Here is a 26340-nt window from a genome sequence, read left to right on the forward strand (position 1 = left end):
AATATAACACATGGTTCTGTTACAAGAAGAGAGGTCTTAAGTTCCATACTAATGAGAAGAGACATGAACTTGAGTCTCACTGTGGCATTCAGCAACTAAAAGTAATCAATTAAAATATCTGGAATTTGAAAAAAAATTGTCATTGAGAATGGTGATATGAAACATCTAAAATACGATAACTATCTATCTGGATCACTAACTGTCTCCAGTAGGAAAATCAATTGTCTTTGTGCAGTCTCGTCTATATATGGCTTCAATCATGCAGCAAGCAATTCCAGCAGGCAATTTTCTTAGGTCAAGCTCCTATGCTAAAACATCATATGAATAATATTGGATAAACTGAAGCACCAGGTTTGAATATGACAAAGGTATATCCAGCTCAAAGCACCCTGGAAAGTTCTCCTCACAAACATCTTGGGTTTTAAGTGAAGTAGAATTTTACTTTCTGCACTTTGCTTCAGAGCTCTCCTTTACCACTAATGGATGCATCCTACTCTACAGTCAGGTGGGCCATTGGATATGGCAGGACTCTGGTGTAGCCATCAAAGTAGGTACACAATGTCCATGAGGTCTCATGATGTTGGGTTGTGTCTTGCTAATTACCACTCACTTTCCTCTCCTAGTTCATGGATCAGCATTCTCTTTTATGTTGAGAAGTTTGGAAGAGGCACTTAGGGTGGGAGGTTCCGTAACAGTCATCTACAACAGCCCTGACTCAAAGCCAAATGGGGCTGTGGTGGGTGTCAAGCCATTGACATGAAGTAATAAACTAGTTAATCTCATACTCAATCTCTCTTTTGCAGTTGCATCTGTCTGAAATTGGTCTACAATGTCCTTGTGGAGACAATGTCCAATATCCAGTTGATGATGCTCTCTGTCATATTCTGTGTTTCTTTCAGAATGATTCACATCAGTTCTAGGAGCTGAGAAGTGGGTATCAACACAGATCTGTAATCTCATAGACTTTTCCCTGAGGACGAACCCTGGTTCAATGAATAGAACATGCCGTGAAAACCATAAGGAGCACCTATGTTAAGCTACCTTCCTGGTGAAAGCACCACGCAGGACCACGAAGACACAAGAATCTACAGACACTGGATTCTGGAGCAGCAAAGAATCTGCTGGGGGAACTCAGTGGGGTGAGCAGCATCTACGAGAAGAAAGAAATTGTTGATGCTTCGGGTTGAAACTCTGCATCAGAACTGAGGGTGGAGAGGTGACATGGCCAGTATAAAGAGGAGGAGAGGGCAATGGTGAAAACAGTGACCTGTGGACTGAGGAGTAGTGCAAGATTACAGGTAGGTTGCCCCAGTCATCAGAAAGGAGCTAAGGTGGGCTTGGAACCATGTGTCTCTGACAAATGGTGCAGCAGACTGAAGTGCTCTTACACCCAAATGATGTGGACAAAGCTGTGGAATAATCACATCCAGTCCTGAATGGTAGTGGACAATTTTTTAAAAAATTGAGATGAGGAGAAATCAAGAATATTCTTTTTCTCCATATTGACAGAGCCTAGTATATCCGGAAAGATGAAGTTTAGCAACTTCCAGCCATTATTCAGAAAGAGATGCCATCCATCTCAGCTTCCTCCTTCAGCAAAATTGAATTCACGCTGCATGAAGGCGGCGAGTACCGGGAAAGGGTTGACAACATCACAGCTCTAGGGTAGAAAACATGCTTCAGAACTCAGTGCACAAATAGCCAATATGGCCTAGGAGAGTGACAACAATGAAATCTTTGCATCCAAGCATAAAATTCCTTTGATCTGCAAGTGCACAAAAGCAGGACAAGTCCAATGCAAATAATTACCGTCTCCTCAGCCAGTAACTGTAAATGCTAAAAGTGTTGCACAAATCCTGTTGTTGTTTGGGACTCTGACGTGAGTAACTTTGCAACTCATTGGCTTATTACCCTCAATTACTAAACTTCAAAACCAGCCTCTTTAATGATGCAAAATGCTCAAAGTGGTCTTAAGCATTCCTGTTAAAACTAAATTCCATTGGGATCAAGGTGAAGCTCTCTCATGAATGGAGTTATATTTGACCAAAGGGAGTTTGTGGCTGGTGGAAGTCATTACACCTTTCTCGAGCTCTTCTGCAGGACCTCAGGACAATGTTCTAGGTTTAACTATCTTCAGGTGCCTCATCAATGACCATCCTTCCATCATAGGGTTAGAAATCGGGATATTTGCTAGGAAATGCACGATGTTCAATCTCATCTCTATCTCTCAGAAAAGTGAATTGCATACAACTTGTGAACAATTTGCGTACAAATTGCGAGACTTGAGAAACTGAGTTACAGAGAAAGGTTGAATAGGTTAGGACTTTATTCCCTGGAGCGTGGAAGAATGAGGGGAGACTTGATAGAGGTATATAAAATTATGATGGGTATAGATAGAGTGAATGCAAGCAGGCTTTTTCCACTGAGGCTAGGGGAGAAAAAAAACCAGAGGACATGGGTTAAGGGTGAAGGGGGAAAAGTTTAAAGGGAACATTATAGGGGGCTTCTTCACACAGAGAGTGGTGGGAGTGTGGAATGAGCTGCCAGATGAAGTTGTAAATGCGGCTCACTTTTAACATATGAGAAAAACTTGGACAGGTACATGGATGAGAGGTGTATGGAGGGTTATGGGCCAGGTGCAGGTCAGTGGGACTAACAGAAAAGTGGTTCAGCACAGCCAAGAAGGGCCAAAAGGCCTGTTTCTGTGCAGTAATGTTCTATGGTTCTATGGTAACTGCATGCAGTAAGCCTGGATAACTTTTAGTTATAGACTGATAAACAGAAAGCAACATTTGCAAAACACAAGTGTAATGCCGAGATATTCTCTAAAAGGATGTAATCTAACCATCTCCCCTGATCAATGGCATTACCCTCACTGAAAGCAAACCACCAAAATGCTGTGGTCACCTCTGGCCAGAAACTCAACAGGACCATCCATATGAATGTTGTGGAGAAAAGAGCACGTTGGACGCTGGATACTTCATATGAGACCATAAGACATCGGAGCAGAATTGCACTATTTGGCCCATCATTTGCTCTGCCATTCCAATGTTGCTGATTTATTATCCCTTTCAATTTCATTCTTCTGCCTTCTCCCTGTAACCTTTGATGCCCTGACTAATCAAGAACCAATCAACCTCTGCTTTAAATATACTCAATGACCTGGCCTCCAGGACATCTATAGCAATGAATTCCATAGGTTCCCTACCCTCAGGTGAAAGAAATTCCTCCCTATCTCTGTTCTAAATGGACATCCTTCTATTCTGAGATCATGCCCTGGACTCACCAACTATAGCAAACATCGCTTTCACTTTACATCTAGCAACCACCGTCTACAAGAAATGAGTGATGAACTGAAGGCTCCCTCTGTACTGCCTGGCAACAACAACAGCTTTCAAGGCTGATGCCATCTAGTACAATGCAATCTACCTGAATGGCATCCCATCCCTCATCATAAACATTCACATTCTCTATCACAAGTTCACTCTGAGGCTGCAATGTGTACCAACAACTCTCAGTTCCTCTTCAATTCACACAACATCCTGACCATGAAAATGCTTTTTCTTCATTGCTGAGTTAATATTTTGGAACCCCTGCTGAATATTACCGTAGGAGTGCTTTCAGCAGAGAAAAGAAAATGGTTTGAAAAGGGAATTCAAGAGCACCTACCCAAATGAAATTGGGAGGAACTGATAAATGTTGGTCTTGCCAGTGACTTTTTAAATAAATAATAAACATACAACTATGAAAACTGTAATAGAAACAGATAATCTTTTTCTGATTTGTTTTTGTTGTTCCTCTTTGGCTGTTGTGGTGCATTGGGTGGCATTTTTTATGCCATTTCCTTAGCATTTGTCTGTTTTTTACGAGGCCAGGATGCTGCCTCAACACTCAACCCAGCACAGCTGGAGAGCGTGCAAGGAGCTGGCGAGATTCGAACCCGGTACCCTTGGCTTCCAAGTTCGGTGCTGATACCACTACACCGCTGGCTGGCTTTTTTCTAATTTACCTGTATGAATTTCGTAGTGGGAGCTCCGGAGGCTGCTACAGGTTTCACCGAATGCGAGGACAGAGATGTTGTATGCTTGGCTGCAGTGAAGATGTGGGATGACACAGTTTGCTTCGGGTGTGGTACAGGTGGCCGTGTGTCCATCGCTGCCCTCTGCCGTAGCGGTGTACCACAATGTGAGGTTACTCGGCTCCCACGTTACAAAGGCAGTAACACCGGCACCATCAGCTTGTACGTTCTGAGGGGGGCAAGGGGCTTCAGGACAGGAGGAGAGAGAAAAGAACAAATGGGTCACTAATAAATGATAGAAGTGCACTTTCAATGGTTTCTTTCAATATCAAAGTCAGCAAGAAAAAAGTCAAATGTAGAAAATATCCTGGGAAGTGACGCAGTAACCAGCTTCCCGTTCAGAGACACAGAATCTTCAGAACATAATTTACGATTTTATTTTTAAAACACAAGGGAAATGGTCTCACAGCAAGAGGAAAGAAGAGGGAAACATCTTCACTCTACAAATAGAAATTTATAACTACCTTTATAAGATGTTAAAAGCTGCATGGAAACCTTGAGAATAGTGCATCCTTTTTATTTTTTTAAAATCATATTAACATTAAGAACTAAAAGCAAACATAAACACCAAAATTACCAGTGTGGCTCTCCTGGAACACAATTCTCAGAAAATGAAATATTATTGCACTAGATTAACATTTCCCATGCCTCATAAATGCCTTCAGATTTTTACCTGTTTCAGTTTCAACAATAGAGGTATTTACACTCTGACAGTAACTGTCCACTGCTGTTATAGTTATTGAATATATCTGACTGCAGTGCAGGTCCACAAAGTTACAGCTCGTCTCTGTTGTGTTACACAGTGAAACGTGTCCATCTTGTCCTTCTGCTGTTGTAATGTACCACAAGGCACCCTCAGCCTTCGCCCAGGTCACTGACGTACTCTTGGTGTCACAGTCCAGACTGGTGGAAGTGTGTTCGGGTGCACAAGGTGCTGCAAATTACAGAAACACAAAGGAATTATGACTGGGTAAGATATTGCAACTACTTTTTCTCTGAAGGAGGTCCAGGTTATATTGCCAATCTTGACAAACAATCTTGAATACAGAGTTCTCAGATGACAGTCACCATGTATTTACAAAAAGAAAAACATGCCCTTTTAATACCATTACTATAGAAAAGTGAAAGTAAGAGAAAAATCAATACAATATTTCTGGACTTATTAAGTCTTTTGACATAGTTAAACAGCATGTTCACAGGCAGGGAACAGGGGACCATGTGCAGACAGATAAGGTTAATTTAATTTGGCATGGTGGTTGGAGTAGAGCTGGTAGGCTTCAGGGCCTTTTCCTGCACAAAATCTGTCAATATTTCTATGTTTTCAATGAAAAGAAAGATTTATTAGGACATAGCAGAAATGTTAGATTGTTAATGTCGATCTAATTTAAAGTTAGGTATCTAAGTGTCACTTAGAATAATTTGACACTACAAGTCATAGATTTGCTAATAAAATTCTAGTCCCAATTAAGTGCATTGGAATATTTGTACATTGTAGAATGTACAGTACACTGTGAATTAATATTTTTGTGGCAAACAGACCGCGCAGTTTAGAATTATGATGAATATAGAAGTAGAAAGACATACCAGTGATAAATTCAAACTGAGAGCTTTGTGAGGTGTCACACACACCGTCCAGTGCTGTCACAGTTAAGTTATACACCTGTCCACAGTGTAGGTTGGTTATCTGACATTCGGTATTGGCCGTCTCACAGGAAACTGGGTGCCCATCACTTCCTTCCGCTGTTGCCGAGTAGGAGACTGCACCTTTAGTGTGGCTCCACAATACTGAAGCATCGTTTGTGTCACAGTCTAGATGGACATCCAGGTTCTGTGGGATGCAGGAAACTAGAAGAGAACAAGGAGATCAAATGAGTAGCGGATGTACACCAACAGCTAACTTGAAGGACTGGTTTTGGTAATTGCTTGCAAAGATACAGGAGAGCTTTTTCAGGAAAACAGAGTTTTTGCCAGATCAGAAATCAGTTAGTGTGACTGATGGAGAAATCAGCGATTCAGAAGTTGGACGACTCTGCAGTTACCTGTTCTCGTTGTGATGGAAGGGCTTTCAGCAGAGTCACAGGTGTCATCGTGCGCAAGGACTGTGACAGTGTAGGTCTCTCCACAGGACAGGTCAGTGATGTCACACAGCGTGTCGTTGGCGCTGCATTGCTGCACGTCGCCTCCGTCTGCAGTGGCAATGTATGATGATGCGCCTTCACTGAACTCCCAGGAGACCGACAGAAATCCAGCCTCACAGTGCGTGTAAGCGTTGACATTCTGGGGAACACACGGTACTGCAAGAAGAAAAAGCATAACCTGAACCTGTTGCAGAAATATTCAGCCACATAACAGTAAGATGTGAAAGAGAATATCTGCAGAATTTTAATATACAGTTCTGACTAGAATTACCTGTTTTAACCGCCAGGGCCGAGCTTTGTGAGCTGTTACACTCCATGCGGACTGCCTGTACAGTTACATAGTAATACAGTCCACAATACACGTCGGAGACCTCACATTCAGTGCCTGTTGTATTGCAGGAGGCCCAGTGGCCATTGGTCCCTTGTGCTGTTACATGGTATGACTCTGAGCCATTGCTGGCATCCCAGAACACTGAGACAGTGTTGTTCTCGCAGTTGATGTGAGCTACCACGTTCTGTGGGATACAGGGTACTGTAGAAACAATAATCATAGTTTTATACTCAAATTAGTAATTTATTATCAATGTATTCCTGTATAAATACAGACGTTTGTATGTCCATATCTTACAAACAAACAGGATTGTGAATTTGCATTTTATCTTTACATTAAAAGGTCTCAAATTGATAGTTGGGAATGAAAGGAAAATAACTGCATAATCAGTTTTTCAGAGCAGCGGTCAGCTTTTGATACGATTGATGATGAAGCCTATAATAATAATAACTAACTATAGTAATTGCGAATATATTTGATGTAGAGCCTTAATGATGACGTGCCATTTCGATTTATTCCTGCATTTTCTTAGCGAGTGAAATAAAGAGGCTTTTGTTATGTTAAGTAAAAAGGTTGTCATAAGTTTACCTGTCTCAATATTAAAAGCTGGACTCAGTAAACTGGTGCAATTCTCGTCCATCGCTAACACAGTTATATTGTACGTCTGGCCACATGGGAGGCCTGCGATCTCACAGTTTGCTTCTGTTGCATTGCATGCATACTTGTCTCCTTCCATTCCTTCTGCCATGGCAGTGTAGACCACTGCCCCCTCACTCTCCTCCCACCAAACTGACGCTGCGTGTGTTGCACAGTCCAAGTGAGCACTTACATTCTGGGGACTGCAGGGAGCTGAGGAAATCAAGCAAATAAAATAAGTAAAGGCAGTCAATTTGTATGTAAATTCCAGACATGGGTAAATATAAAATAATATTGAAAAAACTCCCACAATAAATTCTAAAAATTCTTATAAAGCATCAAAATGCCTAGCACGGATTGAGATTACAAGCTGAATGAAAGAATATAAATGATTGCACGGAAATGCATGACAAGCAATCAAACATGCTGTAAGCTTGTTTCATACTAGTATATACCATATCATTAATTAGTTACCTGCTTGAATTTCAACCGCAGAGCTCAGTGAATGGTTACAATTGCTGTCAGATGCTACAACATACACAGAATATAACTGGCCGCAGAGTAACAGGGGTATTCCACATGATGCTTCTGACGTTCTGCACGACACGATGCTCCCATCAGCTCCTTCCGCAACGGCAGTGTACGACAGTGCTCCTTTACTGTGGTCCCACAGAACCAGAGCTGTATTGAGGTTACAATCCAGTTGTACTGTGACATTCTGTGGCTCACAAGGGACTGAAAATTAAAAAGGATGTCAGACAAGAGGATCAAAAAGACGTGCAAGTGAATTACACTGGTACTTGTCACTAGTGCAAAGTGAATGGGGATTAAAACAAATCTGATGTACATGTAATTGCACATGTAATCTCCTTAAAAGTAGAGCTGATCTATTTCTCTATCATAATAGCCGTAAGAAGTGATTGTCTTGTTGGCATCCTGAGCATCAGAACAAACTATAGAAGTTCCTGATGTGCTTGAAAATGTGTTATTTTAAGATAATAAACAGGGATTACCAATTGCCAAGATGAACTAGCCATCTCTGCAGATGATGCATACAGATATGGGGGTGGGGGGGGGATAAAGAGAGGGGCAAGTCTTTGATCCCTGAAGGGCAAACCTCCATGCCAAATAAATGAGTATTTGCATCTGGCGCAAAGAATGTGGCAATCTAGATGTCAGTTATGAACAAAGTTAAAGCCTTCAGAAAATATTTCAGAAGTCCAAGTGCATCTAATTTTAGCATATAGGTTGAGCACCGCTTATCCAAAATACTTGGAGCCCAAAAGGGTTTGGACTTCATATTTTGCAATATTTGCATCAATGGGACACAAGACTAGGCAAGAAATCCATTTACATTGTATATGCTGCTTATACATGCACCCTGGAAGAAGTTTTGCATGTTAAAATAAGTTTGTATTGGTACATGGATGGCAGGGTTATAGAGGACTATGGTCTGGGTGCAGGTTGATGGGACTAGGCAGTTTAAAAGGTTCTGCATGGACTAGATGGGTCAAAGGTCCTGTTTCTATACTGTATTTTCCTATGAATCTAATCTGTTTTTAATAATTTTGTGCATGAAACAATAATGTGTACATTGAACAATCAGAAAGGCAAGCTATCAATACCATGGCTGCCTAGGTGGACAGTCAGTGTGTTTGGCATCACCATCATTTCTGACTCTGAATTTATGTGCTACCTGTAAACAGACTTTGTCTTACACTTGCTCATCACGCTTATATACTGATGCAGCCGTTCAGTGTGTTTGATTTTCATCAGTGGGGATCTTGGCAAACTCATCAATGAGTTTGTTGCTTCATGATCAACAGATGCTTTAAGACCAAAATCTTAAAAAATTTAATGCTGCACCTTTTCTTAAATCTGTGCAACCAGCCTGCTAAATATTCACAACTACCTTTGTTTCAGTTCATCATGATAGACCTTTGCTTGTTTCATGATCAGCATACATTAAGCGGCATATGTTCACTCCATCCACTCTTTCAATACACAATTGAGATCTTCATTTTCTGCTCTATGCAGAGTTTTTTGATTTTTCATTAACTTCTGTCCATTATGTATCTGAGGACAGTTCATGTGCCTGGGAATGTTCCCAGCACCTTGTGGAATTTTCCATTTGTGACATCATGTCAGTACTCAAAGAAATTTCAGATTTCCGAGGCTTTCAGGTTTTGGTATTTCAGATAAGGGGTGCCCAACCTGAATGTGGATCCTCCAGCTTGAAGATTCAGCTGTATCTTTTGCATACCAGCTTTTACTGGACACAAGGGAGATGTATCACGCAGTGGGTTTATAAGTAATACTTTTCCCTATTCCGTGTGCAGGTATAAAGGATCACCTGTTTCAGACACCTGCCTCCAACATCCACTCTATAAGATCGAATAGTCTTGTTCGATCCTTGCTGGAACAGATAATTGCTGGAATATTGTGGCCTTTAAACTTTGATACAGAGAAACTTTGATTTGCCTTCTGCAATGCGGACAAAATGCTTCTGAAGCTACAAACAATGTATGACCTTGACTTTGCCAGGTCAGAGACACCAGCAACAAAAAGACTAAGAAGGACAATGATAACTTCATCCAAAATCCATTTATCAAGAGAGTAATTAACATGAAAAAAGCAATGACTTGTGCATATTCTCTGCAGGATACAAGGGTTCCCATGCTAATAGGTTACATCAAATTGAAAGATACCTGAATGTACGTTCACCACTGCAGTCTGGGGCCTCCTGCAGATGTCATCTGTTGCTAGAACTGAGATTGTATAATAGTCACCACACTGCAGGTCCTGGATTTGAGCCCTTGTATCACTTGTGTTGAATAAAGCCATAACTCTTTGACTATCTCGAACAGTCACAGTGTATAATTTTGCTCCAGCAGTCTCATCCCACCAGAAGGATATTGTGTTCAAGTCACAATTAAGCTCAGCCGTTAGATTCTCAGGAATACAGGGTGCTATTTAGAAAGCAGAGAGGAATATTTATTATTATGCAATTGTATAAACAAACAAGGTAAAACTATTTCCTCAGTAGATGTAACTAAATGATTAATTACTTTACCAGTTTGTATTTGGACGGAAGTACTCGAAATGCCATGCCGTCCGTAACTCAGTGTCGTTACGGTTATGTTATAGGACTGTCCGCAGTGTAAATCCAGCATTTCATGGCGTGTCTCTGTGGTGTTGTGTGAGTGTATATGTCCATCACTTCCCTCAGCAGTCACATCGAATGAGATTGCTGCGTTAGCCCTACCCCACAACACCACCACTCTATTGGAGTTACAATCCACTTTGGCAACAATTTCATCTGGGGCGCATGATGCTGGAGAAAAGGAAATACAAACAGTAAAAGTGACTGGAGAAAAATATGTAAAATCATTCCTTTCTACTATCAATCCTGCTATTTAAGATGATTTACAGAACCTCAAAACATATCAGGCTGCTGTTTATTGATTACATGTTGATAGATTTCAACACTAGCATTCCCTTAGTCCTAAACATCAAGCTTTGAAGTCGGACCCCTGCATCTCTCTCTGCAGTTGGCTCTCGAGTTCGTTATCAGGAAACCACAGGCATTGCTGATCAGTAGTATTATCTCCTCAATGACAATCAACACAGCAACACCTCAACAATGAATGCTTAGCCCATGGCTCTACTCTTTCCACATTCATAACTGTGTGGCTAAGCACAGCTCAAATGCCATTTATAAATTTGCTAATACCACCACTGTTCTTGATGGAATCTCAGATGTCAACAAGGAGGCAAATAGGAAACAGATAGATCGGCTGGTTGTGTGGTGTCATAACAACAACCTCACACTCAATGTCACAAAGACCAAGTAACTGATTGTGCTCCTCAGGATGGGGAGTTTGGGAGAACATATACTGGTTCTCATTGAAGGATCAGCTGTGAAGAGGGTGAGTAGATTCATGTCTCTGAATGTTGACATCTCAGAGGATCCATCCTGGGCCCAACACATCGATACAATCACAAAGAAAGCATGACCGTGGTCTACTGAGCTGGACATTTGAAGAGATTCAATTTGTTGCCAAAGACTTTTGTAAATGCCTGTAAATGTATAGTGGAGAGCATTCTGACTAGTTGCTTCACAGTATGGACATTACAATATCCGTATGGACACTACAATGCACAGGATCACAACAGGCTGCAGAGAGTTGTAGACTCGGCCAGCTCCATCATGGGCACAAGACTCCTCACTATTGAGGTTGCTTTCATGAGGTGGTACCTCAAGAAGGTAGCATTCATCACCAGGGACCCTCTTCACGTAGGACATGCCCTCTTCTCCTTATGACCATTGGGGAGGCAGTGCAGATGCCTGAAAAGCCACACTCAGACTCAGAGACAGCTTCTTGCCATCACCATCAGATCTCAGAATGGCCCATGAACACATCAACACTCCTCTGTAATCCTTTAGCGTTGCACTATTTAACTTTGTAATTTACAGTAATTTTTCTGTCTTTGCACTGCACTGCTTCTGCAAAACAACAAATTTCACATCACATATATTTGCGACAGTAAATCTGTTTCTGACTTTGATCCACTCTGGCTCTACAGCATTAGGGCCGCCAACTGCCGGTTTAAATGCTCAATCTCTGTCAAGTCAAGTCAAGTCACTTCTTATTGTCATTTCGGCCATAACTGCTGGTACAGTGCATAGTAAAAATGAGACAACGTTTTTCAGGACCATGGTGCTACATGACACAGTACAAAAACTAGACTGAACTATGTACAAAACAACACAGAGAAAGAAAAACACACAACAACTACACTAAGACCTACCCAGGACTGCATAAAGTGCACAAAACAGTGCAGGCATTACAATAAATAATAAACAGGAGAATAGGGCAAGGTGTCAGTCCAGGCTTTGGGTATTGAGAAGTCTGATAGCTTGAAGGAAGAAACTGTTACATAGTCTGGTCGTGAGAGCCCTGAATGTGGGATATTTGAATCAATAATGCTAGGTATGCATATATTATCTTTATCTTTAGGTCATGGTAAGATTTCAGTGCGTGTAGTGAAGTTGCTATGTGATGCACCATCAATAACTCACTCTGAGACGTAAGAAGCGAGGTATCGGCTTTTATTGACTGGAAGAATGAACAACACTACATCCTGGAGAATGAGGCCGGGCATCAGGCCTCAATCACCTTTATACAGGGGTCTGTGGGAGGAGCCACAGGAGGAGTCAGCAGGGGTCTGTGGGAGGAGCCACAGGAGCAGTCAGCAGGGGGTCTGTGGGAGGAGCCACAGGAGCAGTCCAGACAGGGGTCTGTGGGAGGAGCCACAGGAGCAGTCAGCGGGGGTCTGTGGGAGGAGCCACAGGAGCAGTCAGCAGGGGGTCTGTGGGAGGAGCCACAGGAGCAGTCAGCAGGGGTCAGTGGGAGGAGCCACAGGAGCAGTCCAGACAGGTATATGTAGTTCACCACACTATGTTCTAGCTGGTTTATGAAATCAGTGAACCATAGAGCTGCAATCCTGATAGAGCTGCAAACCCAGATAGGGCCGTTGTGGAACTCTGGCTAAGATAGTGCTCTGGAGAAGAGGTGGACAAATGTTTATTTATGTTGGCAGGACAGACATTCTGTATACCAGATTAGTTTTGGCTCCAATCTTTACAGAGCACTTCAAGATAATTGGATGAGTTTCGTGATACTGCTGGAAGATAGAGTGTTTTGTAAATCCTTTTAATTTCACTGTTAGTTGACCCAAGTAAAACAGCACCTAAATGTTTCATTATTTGCATGCTTTTCACATGTCCTGAGGATATTATTTGTTCCTTAAGTTTGTAATAGTGGGGGATAAGCTCCCACTAACTATTCAATGCTCCCAAAGGCATGCATTACAAATAGCCTCCGTCAACCAGGTCCAGCCTCTGGCCTTCACTTGTGGCATAGCTACTAAGCCCGGCAGAACCATTTCTACTGACAGGAGAAGGGGCAAAGGTGGGCTACTGGCACCTTAAAACTAGTCATTTGGGTAAATGAGGCTCGCCAGCTGCGGTTAGTGGCTAATTTAGGAGAAGAAAACCTCTGATCTCAAACCTCTGCTGTTTTGCAGCTATACCCACTGATTGGGAAGTCTTTGGGAGTAATCCCTGAGGAAAATTCTGGAGCTGGAGTCCCGAAGGCAGTCCTATGTTGAACTCAATGCTGACTGGCAACTCTTGTGATGCCACTGGTCTTTGTCATTCCTTTGGATTCAACAGTTGTGTAGAGAGGGGGAGCCTCCTACATGGGTAGGCTTGTGTATCACATAGACACCTGAGATGCAACATCCATGGTTGACCCCAGCCAATGGAGGGCCTCAAAGAAGATATTATCATTCAGACCTATGTCCACTGTAACAGACACAAAAAGGAGGCCCCTAGAATTCACCAACCGGCCACCTGGTAGTCCTCTTGAGCCGTTTGATCCAGTTTTCTGCTTTATGCCCATGATTCCAGCCACAAAGAGGAAGTCTATGGGAAGCTATCAGGCCTGAAGGAATATAGATTTCTGAGGCCCTTACCTTTCTAGAAAGGGTTGGGATATAGCCAGGATGGCAGAAAGACTGAGCTTAGATTTTCAGGTCCTCAGGTCAGAGAAGTAGTCCTGCTCTGACAATCCCTACAAATATTAGAGATTTCTCTATTGGGATCCAATTTAATTGGACAATAGGTCAGAATGAGCTTGGTGCTCACTTTACCCAGTTCACTCCAGTAATGGTAGTCACAATTATTTGCAAATTATTAAATCCAAATTAATACTTTGGCTTGGTTTCACATCAAAAATTTAAGTGTAGCCCACGTAGAATAACCAAAGGTCAGCCAACCTTTCCACTCTCTTCAGGTTACTAGCTGCCTGCTGTCATGTAATCCCAAATGATAGTTTAATAAGAGTGAGAGATCCTTGTCCATGAGCTGTACTTCCAGTGAGGCCAATGTGATCTTGTCTATTCTGGTCAGTAGTTCTTTGAGCATTTCTTGGAGAAACTGCCCTGACTACAATTCACCTTTAACCATGAGCACTGTAGTCACCTTGCCAATTTATGCTACTCTCAAGAGTTATTGTGAGTAAACTGAATGCACATCAAACTTATCTCTCGATCTTGAAGATACTCCTGAGTAGATGAGAAGTTTTATATAAAGGGGAATATTTTATTTTTATATCACCTGTTTGAATTTCAGAACTGGAGCTCCGGAGGCTGCTGCAGGTTTCACCCAATGCGAGGACAGAGATGTGGTATGTTTGGCTGCAGTGAAGATCTGGGATGAGACAGTTTGCTTCGGGTGTGGTACAGGTGGCCGTGTGTCCATCGCTGCCCTCTGCCGTAGCGGTGTACCACAATGTGAGGTTACTCGGCTCCCACGTTACAAAGGCAGTGACACCGGCACAATCAGCTTGTACGTTCTGAGGGGGGCAAGGGGCTTCAGGACAGGAGGAGAGAGAAATAACATTATGAATTAGTGATATCAGTGCGGTGTTTCAATGGTAAAAATACAACATTAGGAGAGGAGTGAACCCGTCAGCCTCTTGAGTCTATTCTGCTGATTAGTTGGATCTTGTCAATCATTGAATGATTTAGAAAAGCAAAAACTGCAGTTGCTGGGAAACTGAAATAAAATGCTGGAAATAGACATCATCAGTGTAGTTAGAAACAGAGGTGATTAGTGAACTCACAAAGTAATTAGCCAAGGAGAGACCTGAATGGCATTGCTGCTACTAGATTCCTATTCAGAGTCACTCAAGTCATTGAAGACTGTAATTTATGTTTGGGCCATTCAGAAAATCATTGGCTCAGTCAGGAAATATACATATCAAAACACATTGGCCTTCATACTGCTTGTCAATATTCTAAATCAATTGATTGTCTAATTGGATCTGTGATTTGGACAAACATTAGTGGACAGGAAGTTGTCTTTCATGTTCTTCCAACTAATATGAATGAAAGAAATTTGGTGTTCATTTTGTAATTATTTAATTTATTCCTCTCAATGTTAAAGCAGATAAGCTGATTATTGCCACACTACTGCTGTGGCATCTTACTGTGTACACATTGACAGTCAAGATTCCCACATTGCACTCCATGAGAATGTGTTGGTTTATTCCGAAATGGCACAATATAGTTGCAAATTGTTTGAAAATTGGACTTTAATATCTTTCTCAAGCCTTTTCATATTTTTCATTTCACTTAAGGTTTTTGTTATTCAGTTCCTTCAATTCTCACAACAGACGATGGTTTGGATTCCCATCTTGTGGAACTGATTGTCCGGCTGTTTTACAACTTTACATAATATCACACTGGCAGAAGGATTCATAAGGTGATGGAAGCCAGCTGCTTTACAAAAGCTCCCTATTTCACTGGCCTTTAACAACCTTGTGCAAAAGAATTCAAGCAATGCCCTACTCTTCAAATGTGAACAGAATGCAAAATGAAATGGGAATTTGAAAAAATTATATTTACATTTTACAATGTCTATATCTTGTCTAGCTAGTAATTGTTGCAGGTGGGTGTGAGTCAGTTCATTTGTGAGTGATGCAAATGCAATTGAGCTTTGTGCGGTCGATCAGTCAACATCCCGCATTATGATGGCATAAAGTCATTGATAAAGCTTCTAATGCTTTGCCTATCAACACACATAAAATGTTGGTGGAACACAGCAGGTCAAACAACATCTTTGGAAAGGAATTTCAGCACAAAATGTCAATTGTTTACAAACAAGGGAAAACCTGCAGATGCTGGAAATCCAAGGAACACACAAAAAAAAGGGGGAAGGAGCAACTGTGGGAGGCACTGGGCAGACAGGGAGTTAAGGTGAGAGAGGGAAAGGGGATGGGAGATGGTGAATGAGAAGGGGGGTGGGCTGTGGGGCATTGCTGTAAGTTTGAGAGATCAATGTTCATGCCTAATTGCCTCCCTTTGGTACTCCTCCCTCCTTTTCTGTCTTCCATAGCCTTCTGTCTCTGCCACCTATCAACTTCCCAGCTCTCTATTCACTACTCCTCCTCCCGGTTTCACCTATCACCTTGTGTTTCTCCCTCCCCTCCCCCCACCTTTTAAGTCTACTCCTCGGCTTTTTTTCTCCAGACCTGCCGAAGGGTCTCAGCCCGAAACGTCGACTGTACTTTTTCTCGTAGATGTCAGTTGTTTATTCCCTTCCATAGTTGCTACTTGACCTGCCGAGTTCTGCCAGAGTGTTGAGTGTGTTGTTCTGGCTTTCCAGCATCAACAGAAAATCTAGCATTGGTAATGCTGTGCCTAGGGCACTGCTCTGAGGAACTGCTTCTGTGGCATCCAGTGGCTGAGATGCCTGACCTCTAGGAAGTTCCTGGAGTCACAACCTCAGGAAGATTTTTAAAGATAAAAGATTTAAGGATAAGATTGCAATGTAACAAACTCTACAAATACCTCATAGACATATAAAGTTAACCTCTAGCTTCTGACTAAATTTGGAGCTATTATAAATTGCCACTCATATCTGATCTGAGGAGTTTTAAGGCAATTCCATGTTTATATTGATTGCCCCGAGCTTTTGTTTTGTTGCAAGAACAGCCCTGCGATATCCCAGCCTCAGTGCTATTCTAAATCTCAGAAAGGTATTTCCAACTGTAAACTTTCTCTCAAAAATCTTCAGAAATCTCACCTGTTTTGGTTTCAACAATGGTACTTATACTCTGACAGTAACCATGCATTGCCGTTACAATTATGAAATACGTCTGACTGCAGTGCAGGTCCACAAAGTCACAGCTCGTCTCTGTTGTGTTACACAGTGAAACGTGTCCATCTTGTCCTTCTGCTGTTGTAATGTACCACAAGGCACCCTCAGCCTTCGCCCAGGTCACTGACGTACTCTTGGTGTCACAGTCCAGGTTAGTAGAAATGTATTTGACTACACAAGGGGCTGCAAAGCACAGAAACACAAACTGATTAAGATAAGTGAAGGAATAGATGCAGTGCAAATACACACAATCAGAAGTTATGGTGAATACTGTGGGGCTCTTGAGAAATGCTGTTGGAACTAATCAAACAGTCAAGAAAGAAAATCTAAACTGTTTTCAAAGAAGGAGGCCCTCTTCTAAATGAAAATAAATAGCTTTCTAACATGGAAAATTAACCCCAGTATTATTAAAGATTAATTAAAAATCTCTGCAAAAACACATTGAATTCAAATTACAGTGGAATTTGTCATGTAATGTTAGCCTTCAGTATTGTGAGTTGTACTGTGGGGTGTTGTTTGGCGTTCTTATAGTTGTTACTGCTGGACAATTTCTGTTCTCCATGGCAGAAGAACAATCAAAGGTTGCAGAATATTCATTGTCCTAAACTTTAACAGTACCAATAGAGTTACATTAATCAATCAATGACTGTGTTGGTTGAATATTTGTCACATAAAAATTGAACTTCAGGATATTAGGTGTTATTGTATTATCCATGAGCGAGAGCAAGGTTTTCTTTTGTGAGCTCCAAACTTTATTCATAATTTAAAAAATTACTTACAGGAATAAACATTTGAATGCTTTTTCATTCCTAGATCCATAGTCAATACTTTCAGTATTTTTCTATTACATTTCATAAAACCAATAGAACTGTTCCACTCATGTGGCCCCCTGGGGTGGTACATTACTAAAATAATTGAGGGCCTTCCTCACCCAACCCAGCCCCTCCACCTCCAATAATGGAAGAACCTGATAATGGATGCTTTCCCGTTGAGCCCATGTGGTGTCTGCACCAAACGTCAGTGTATCCCTCAGCACGTATTCCCGTAGCCTATAATGAGCCAGTCGGCAGCATTCCTCTATGGACAGACTGACACGTTTTGGACGGATTGCAAAGATTGCCTAGTTCACGGCTAGGCTTGGCCCAGTGGGGAGAAAGCAACACGAGATCGGAGATCCCAATCACACCGAGAGGTTGGCTGCTTGAGTCGGGGTGGATCAATAGTGAAATCATGAAGGGGACGGACGGTCAACAAGTTGAGAGGAAGTTGATGGATGTTTCTAGGAGAGAGCTGGGAAGTCTAATGGTCATTTAGGGGTAGGGTCACAAAAGATCAGATCAGTATGTGGAGGGAGGCAAATTCAGTAGAGTGGGAAGGAGTGAGTAGATTCAGGAAACCAGGTACCTAAAACAGTTGTGTCCCACTGCCAGTTTAAGAAGCCCTGCATAAAATTGCCATGCTTGCTTGCCTAATTGAATCTAAGTTGGGCTGAGATAGCTAAAAAAAACCATGTGTGCTTTTCAACCACAAGCACTAATTTTTCCCAGCCGTGCTCTTATCAAGTGTTGCATGAAGAGTGATGTCATTACATTTATCAAATATGACAAGTTCAATCTGTGACTGAAAGTGCCTGTTCAAATTCCCAGAGTGGCATGATTGGACCATCATAACAGGATTGCACGCATGGATTTGTATACATTGAAAAAAGAACATTGCACAGTTGAGAGAAAAAGATCTAATTTCTTGGTGTAAAAGAATTTGGCAGTGAAAATTCCAGCTATTCAGAATATAGACTGATGTTTTGTTTGCTGAGCTATCCAACCTGAAGAGCAGGTGAAGCACTTGAGGCTATTTTTTTTAATATACTTACAGTACTGTACAAAAGTCTTTGGTCTGCACCCATACCACACCCCACCCCGGCACTCTTTCTCTGCCACCTGTCCCTCAGCCCTCCCCCGGTGCTCCACCCTCGCCATTCCCAACATCCTTTGCTCCCGCCAGATTTACAAACTTGTTTTCCGCTCCACGTTGACAAATGCAGTATTGTGCAAAAGCCTTAAGCACCCTGGTTATAAATATGTGCCTAAGACTTTTGCACAGTACTGTATGTTGGAAGAATAAACTTGAACAAGCGACACCACAATGGGAGAGGGGTTTGATCAACTCTGCAATAGTTCTCCATTTCAAACATGGTAATACATTTTAACTTCCTATTTGAACACCTATAGACACATACTTCATTTGAAATACAAAAGGGAATGCGTTTGTAGACCCACCAAGAATTAATCTGCATAGCAGCTGATTCTAGTGCTGACCTTTACAACGCTATTTGGGGACAATGCCTGTGCAGAAATTTAGCGTGAGTCAGCCAAGTATTGCGTTACACAATTTAGAAAAGGCACAAAACAGGAGCAAAAGAAAGTGGAAAAGCATGTTCCTGAGGGAATAGATGGTTAAAATGAAAGGTTTTGGAGACTTCAGAGGGCAGAAGGGTTGTCAGAACAGCCCAGAAAATGGGTGTGCACTGGCCAAAGTGCAAAGGCACTGGGAAATGAAATCAAGTGTCTGGAAATGCATGGCACAGTCCCAGTGGGAGTGAAGGAACATAGAACGTAACAGCACAGTGTCATGCTGACATCTTAACCTACTTTAAGATCTACTTTAACCTACTTTAAGATCAGTCTAACCCTATCTTTTTACACAGTCCTCCATTTTTCTATCATTCATGTGCCTATCTAAGAGTTTCTTAAATGCCCCTAATGTACCTGCCTCAATACCCTCCCCTGCCAGAGTATTTTTAAGCACTCTTTGTGTAAACTTACCCTGACATTCCCCCTGTACTTTTTGGATCAGCACACAGACAGACTATAGAAATCTGATAAAGCTGTAGCTAAACACAGTAGAGGTTAGAAATCAGGAAACAGATCTTAACAGGAAGCTGGTCTTGAAGTGAGAAGACCACAAAACTTCAACACATTACCGAATTATCTGCTCATGTCTTAACAAGAGCACTACATGGATTTAAGCTTAAAAAAGTGGAGTCCTACAATTTTCATGCAGTGTGAAATCTTCAATTACATTAACTTTGTGGATAGGTTGGGGTAGGTTTTAAATCACCATATTCCAGAGAAGATGCCTACCAGTTTCAAATTCGAACTGCGAGCTTTGTGAGGTGTCACACACACCGTCCAGTGCTGTCACAGTTAAGTTATACACCTGCCCACAGTGTAGGTTGGTTATCTGACATTCGGTATTGGCCGTCTCACAGGAAACTGGGTGCCCATCACTTCCTTCCACTGTTGCCGAGTAGGAGACTGCACCTTTAGTGTGGCTCCACAATACTGAAGCATCGTTTGTGTCACAGTCTAGATGGACATCCAGGTTCTGTGGGATGCAGGAAACTAGAAAAGGCAAACAAGAGATGAAGAGCAGTTGTTGAGCAGCTGGTAAATTTATGAGTTGTTTATTTAAGTACTACCATTCGATTAGTACCACTAACACGAGAAAATCTGCAGATGCTGGAAATCCAAGCGACACACACAAAATGCCAGAGAAACTCAGCAGGCCAGGCAGCATCTATGGAAAAGAGTAAACAGTCAATGTTTTGGGCTGAGACCCTTCAAGAGGACTGGGTAAAAAGATGAGAAGTCAGAGTAAGAAGGTGGGAGAGTGGGGGAAGAAGTACAAGGTGGTAGGTGATAGGTGGAACTGGGAAAGGGGGAGGGGTGAAGTAAAGAGCTGGGAAGTTGATTAGTGAGAGAGATAAAGGGCTGGAGAAAGGGGAATCTAAAAGGAGGGGACAGAAGATCATGGAAGAAAGGGAAGGGGGAGGAGCACCTGAGGGAGATGATGGGCGTAATTACTACCTCTACTTAATTACTACCATTTTTGGTGGGAGCGCATCCAGTGTATCATGTATAAATGTTGTTCTTTGCCAAAGAAAGAACAATTGTCATTGAAGGACTACAGTGAAGTTTCAATAGATTGACTCCTCAATTGCAGGCTGGATAAATGAGGAGAGATTTGAGTTGACTTGGCCTGTGTTCTCAGGAGTTTAAAGGGATGAAAAGAGATCACACTGAAACTTTCACTAAGCTGAATGCAGAGAAGGTGTTTACTAGAATTAGAAGATTTACTAGATTTATTAGAATTACTAGATTTATTAAAAGACAGAAACTAGAATCTGATCGTACCATGTCAGAACAAATGACAGGATGTTTAGGACTGGGTAAAGAGAGCTTTCTCCATGCAGAATTTTCTCCCCAAGAGAGCAGTGGAGCAGTGGAAACAATGTTTGAGAGATTTCTGGATGTTAAGAAAATTGAAGATAGTGCAGGAATTGCATTGAAATGGATCAATGATGAGCAACGTCAGAGGGTCAGATGTCCTACAGCTGCTACTGTTTGGGTTCTTATTTGAACTTCACTTGTCTGTAAGTTTTGCTGGCTAACTGTGCTTTGGCCAGTGGAGAAATTAGTGTTCATGTGATTGACGGAGAAATCAGTGATTCAGAAGTTGGACGACTCTGCAGTTACCTGTTCTCGTTGTGATGGAAGGGCTTTCAGCAGAGTCACAGGTGTCATCGTGCGCAAGGACTGTGACAGTGTAGGTCTCTCCACAGGACAGGTCAGTGATGTCACACAGCGTGTCGTTGGCGCTGCATTGCTGCACGTCGCCTCCGTCTGCAGTGGCAATGTATGATGATGCGCCTTCACTGAACTCCCAGGAGACCGACAGAAATCCAGCCTCACAGTGCGTGTAAGCGTCGACATTCTGGGGAACACACGGTACTGCAAGAAGAAAAAGCATAACCTGAACCTGTTGCAGAAATATTCAGCCACATAACAGTAAGATGTAAAAGAGAATATCTGCAGAATTTTAATATACGGTTCTGACTAGAATTACCTGTTTTAACCGCCAGGGCCGAGCTTTGTGAGCTGTTACACTCCATGCGGACTGCCTGTACAGTTACATAGTAATACAGTCCACAATACACGTCGGAGACCTCACATTCAGTGCCTGTTGTATTGCAGGAGGCCCAGTGGCCATTGGTCCCTTGTGCTGTTACATGGTATGACTCTGAGCCATTGCTGGCATCCCAGAACACTGAGACAGTGTTGTTCTCGCAGTTGATGTGAGCTACCACGTTCTGTGGGATACAGGGTGCTGTACAATGGAGAAAGGATAAATTAAAATACATCACAATACAGAATTGAAATGAGTAATGCAATAGAGGTTTCAACTTGATTAGAGCCTGTTAAGATCAACAGCTGAATAGTAGAGTTTATGGTACAGATTTACTAGCAATTATCAATAAACAAATGCAAGTTAAAATTCATGATGCACAGTCAATACTAATTCATACTTAGGGCTTTAGTAACCACAATGACCATAGTTTTACCTGTCTCAGTTTTAAAAGCTGGGCTTGGTAAACTGGTGCAATTCTCGTCCATTGCTAACACAGTTACACTGTACGTCTGGCCACATGAAAGTCCTGTGACCTCACAGTTTGCTTCTGTTGTATTGCATGAGTATCTGTCTCCTTCCATTCCTTCCGCAATGGCAGTGTAGACCACTGCCCCCTCACTCTCCTCCCACCATACCGAAGTTATGTGTGTTGCACAGTCCGAATAAGCATTTACATTCCGGGGGCTGCAAGGAGCTGAAATTATTAGAGAAACAGGGTAGATAAAGGCACTGTCAGAATGTTATTGAAAAATCAAGTTTGGTTGCAAAGAAGTAGCATCTGAAATTGATTAAAATAAATTCAATGTGATTATTGCCATTATAATAAATAGAAAAATATCAAAAACTGGAAAAAAAACTGTTTTAATGAATAGTAAAATAATTTAAAATCAGATAAACTTACTGCCAATTGGGACTGACCATTAACATGTTATCTTGAAGAATCTATACATTTTGATGAAGAAGCTAACTAAATATACAAAGGGACTGTAGTTAGTGTAATTTTTTTTCCAAATATTTGGTTATGTTTCTCAAAAGGAACATTCAGGAATATATATATATATTGGTTACTCCAATAGAAATGAGTTGAATGTGGCCAATCCAGGAACAAAAAATGAATAGACCTTTGCTCTTAAATAGAGAAAATTTGTGAATGCAAAATACTAGATATTCTGAAAATCAAAACTTAAAACAGACAAATGAAGAAAGACTTGGCACTTGAGGGGAGGTAAAATGATCTAACATCTTGAAGGCTATGCATCATATGGATTCCCATAGCAATATCTGTTATAGTAAAAGTGACAGATGTCAGTAATTACACAAAGCAACAGCTTGTTCAAACAAGCAGGAAAGCATTGTGGTGGAGGACAGGGATTACCGGTAATTAGACCTCTGGTTAAGGAAGAAATGAAGACCCAACAAGATCACCTGATGGAGGATAGATATTAATAGATTGTATATGCATGGATGAACTGCCTTTGAATTTATCATAAGAACATAATAAAAAAAAGATCAAAGATAAGAGTAGGCCACATGATTCCTCAAGGGTATTCAACCTATTCAAAAGTTCCTGGCTAAATCTGTATATCAAGTCCCAATTCCCACACTCCCCCATAACCCTTGATGTTCTTTGTATTCAAACATCTATCAGTCAGTCTTGAATACACTCAATGGACTGAGCATTCACAGTTCTGTGGTACAGATCCTCTTAAATGAAGTTTCTCCTCATCTCAGTGTTAATTCCTTGAGATTTGTCCCATTTCCAGACTCTCTGATCTTAGGAAATAACCTTTCAGCTTTACCCTGTTAAATCCTCCGAAGAAATTAAAGACAAAAAAGGACTGAATGTACTAGAAATAAAGCATACACTTGCTTCAAAGAGGTGCACGGAGAGTCATAACATGATACTGTAAATGCAGGCCCAGGGCAACTAGACTGGACATCACATACATAGTGAGCAAGAATTTAACTCTGGCATCATTCAATGTGAATGCTTTCTGCATGATTGCTAACAGGTAATATATCTGAGTGAGGTTCTCAAAATCTGCTAACACAAAGACACGGTGACATTTGGATAATCAATAAAACATGTCACTCTTACTAAAATCAGACACAAATCATTGAACAGCTGATTACATATCAAAGTACCAAAGCAAATATTTATCAATGCTTTAGGCTGTGCTCATGTTGTCCTTTAGATCAGGAATTCCCAACTTTTTTTTTGTGCTCCATTAACGAGGGGTCCATGAATCCCAGGTTGGGAACCCTTGCTTTAGAGTCGTAGGGTACTACAACACAGAAACAGGCCCTTCATCCAATCTAGTCCCTGCCGAGTTGCCATTCTGTCTAGTACCATCAATCCACGCCTGGACCACAGTCCTTCACACCTCTCCCATCCAAAATTCTCTTAAGTGTTGCAATCAAACCTGCATCCACCACTTCCACTGGTAACTCATCCAAACACTCTCACCACCCTTTGAGTGAAGAAGTTCTCCCTCAAGTTGCCCTTAGATATTTCACCTTTCACCCTTAACCTATGACCTCTAGTTCTATCCCCACCCAACTTCTGTGGAAAAAGCTTGCTGGTTATCTGTACCCTTCATACTTTTCTATACCTCGATCAAATCTCCTCTCATGCATGGGAAAATTAGTAAATGAAAAACAAAGAAAGGCACAGAACTGTAAACAGGATAAATCTGTGAGATTCATTTTGTGCTGTTCTGTTGGCACACACATAATGAATGTAGTCTCTTCAGTTCTGTGCTTACGTCATAGCATCAACTGACCTAAGGGAAATGACACATCAATCACATAAAGGAAATTAGATATTGAGACATGAGTACAAAGCCTGTAGCTATAAGAATATCAACCCTCTCATCACCTATGATTTTGGTTTCTTGTTTGGGGTGTTAACTGGAAAGGGAAATGGACATTTTTCAGAATGACTTTACTGGATGGTGATAAGTGATTTGATCAGAAGAGATTGAACTGATGACATTCAGCTTATAGCATTAGCTATAAGCATTCAGCTTACCAAGTTAAATAGCTTCTGTACTATATAAATAAATAAATCTTGGTGATTTTCTAGAATGCAATGTGCCACAGGTCAGTAAAACAATGAGTTACCTGTCTGAATGTCAACCACTGAGCTCAAAGAATGGTTGCAAGTGCTGTCAGATGCTACAACGTACACAGAATATAACTGTCCACAGAGTAACAGGGGTGTTCTACATGATGTTCCCGATGTTCTACATGACACGATGCTCCCATCAGCTCCTTCCGCAATGGCAGTGTACCACAGTGCTCCTTTACTGTGGTCCCACAGAACCAGAGCTGTATTGAGGTTACAATCCAGTTGTACTGTGACATTCTGTGGCTCACAGGGGACTGAAAATAAGATGGGAAAATGAAAATTAAAATGGATCTGCCTTGTTTGGCCTGTCAAATCAATCTGCCCTGATTGGCCTGTCAAATCCATTTCAGCTTCTTCTACATTCACTGAAGAGTAGTAATTGAAATTAATTACATTTTTTAAACACAGAAATTATTTAAAGCAATTAAAATTAAACTATACTTAGTCATAATCTATTTAACACATATATCAACTAAAACATTCACATTAATTAAAATAACAAGCTAAAAAAAAAGGACTGTTTGGCTTTATTTGGGAGGTGTAGATCACTGGCATTTATTCCCTGTACATAGTTATGCTCCGAGATGTTTTTGGTGGTCTATTCTGAAGAACAATTAAGTGTCAAGTGTATTGGTCTGGGATAGGAGTCACAAAGGGACTAAACCAGATTAGGATCAAAGGCATCCTTCACTAGAGGACATTACTGAACCTGGTGAGAGTTTAGGATATCTCAGCAGCTCTACAGTTACTTTTACAGACTCTCTTCACATTGCTATTGAAATTCTCATACAGTGACGCTGGGATTTGAACCTGCATTCTCACAGACATGATTCCATGGTCCTGTAAACTCTCTGATAGTTTGTTAAATTGGCTTGTGTTCACAAGAGATTCATGTAGTGCAAGAAAATTATTTGACAGCCCTGATCCTGACCTTAACCAGTACGTTCACACAATTAGGAAGTAAATTTCTTTCAATATAGTTGAAGGTTGTAATAGCTGCCCAACTAGTTGCTCTGAATTAATCAGGAGGTGCAGGAGCCTGAAGATCGAGCCTCAGTGATTCAGGAACTGTTCCAACCCCTCACCATCAAATTTCTGAATGGCCCACAAACAATACCTTATTGTTCCTTTTATTTGCATTATTGAGTCATTTTCATGATTTATAGTAATTTTACGTCTTTGCATTGTACAAAACAACCGATTTCAAGTCATATAAGAAAATGAAAATAAATCTGATTCTGATTCTCTGCTGGCAATCTTGCAATAGTATTATGTAAGCAATGTCAGGATATTGGCGTATTTGTGTAGGAAAAAGGATACTTGCTCAAG

General features: G+C 41.3%; 1 protein-coding gene across 1 annotated transcript in view; it reads right to left on the reverse strand.

The window, feature by feature from the left end:
- Nucleotides 1-26340, reverse strand: part of fndc7rs1 (fibronectin type III domain containing 7, related sequence 1) — a 157518-nt gene that overhangs the window by 63642 nt on the left and 67536 nt on the right. Inside the window, exons 20-34 of the mRNA XM_073062451.1 lie at nt 25005-25265; nt 22315-22575; nt 21819-22079; nt 21449-21703; nt 20054-20314; nt 16839-17096; nt 14367-14621; nt 10257-10517; nt 7658-7918; nt 7136-7396; nt 6488-6748; nt 6118-6372; nt 5663-5923; nt 4752-5012; nt 4010-4264 (exon numbers count right to left, since the gene is read on the reverse strand). Of these exons, the coding sequence (XP_072918552.1) occupies nt 4010-4264; nt 4752-5012; nt 5663-5923; nt 6118-6372; nt 6488-6748; nt 7136-7396; nt 7658-7918; nt 10257-10517; nt 14367-14621; nt 16839-17096; nt 20054-20314; nt 21449-21703; nt 21819-22079; nt 22315-22575; nt 25005-25265 (3888 nt within the window). The remainder of the gene's footprint in view (nt 1-4009; nt 4265-4751; nt 5013-5662; nt 5924-6117; nt 6373-6487; nt 6749-7135; nt 7397-7657; nt 7919-10256; nt 10518-14366; nt 14622-16838; nt 17097-20053; nt 20315-21448; nt 21704-21818; nt 22080-22314; nt 22576-25004; nt 25266-26340) is intronic.

The sequence above is a fragment of the Hemitrygon akajei genome, chromosome 12, assembly GCF_048418815.1.
Source record: "Hemitrygon akajei chromosome 12, sHemAka1.3, whole genome shotgun sequence".
Taxonomy (NCBI): domain Eukaryota; kingdom Metazoa; phylum Chordata; class Chondrichthyes; order Myliobatiformes; family Dasyatidae; genus Hemitrygon; species Hemitrygon akajei.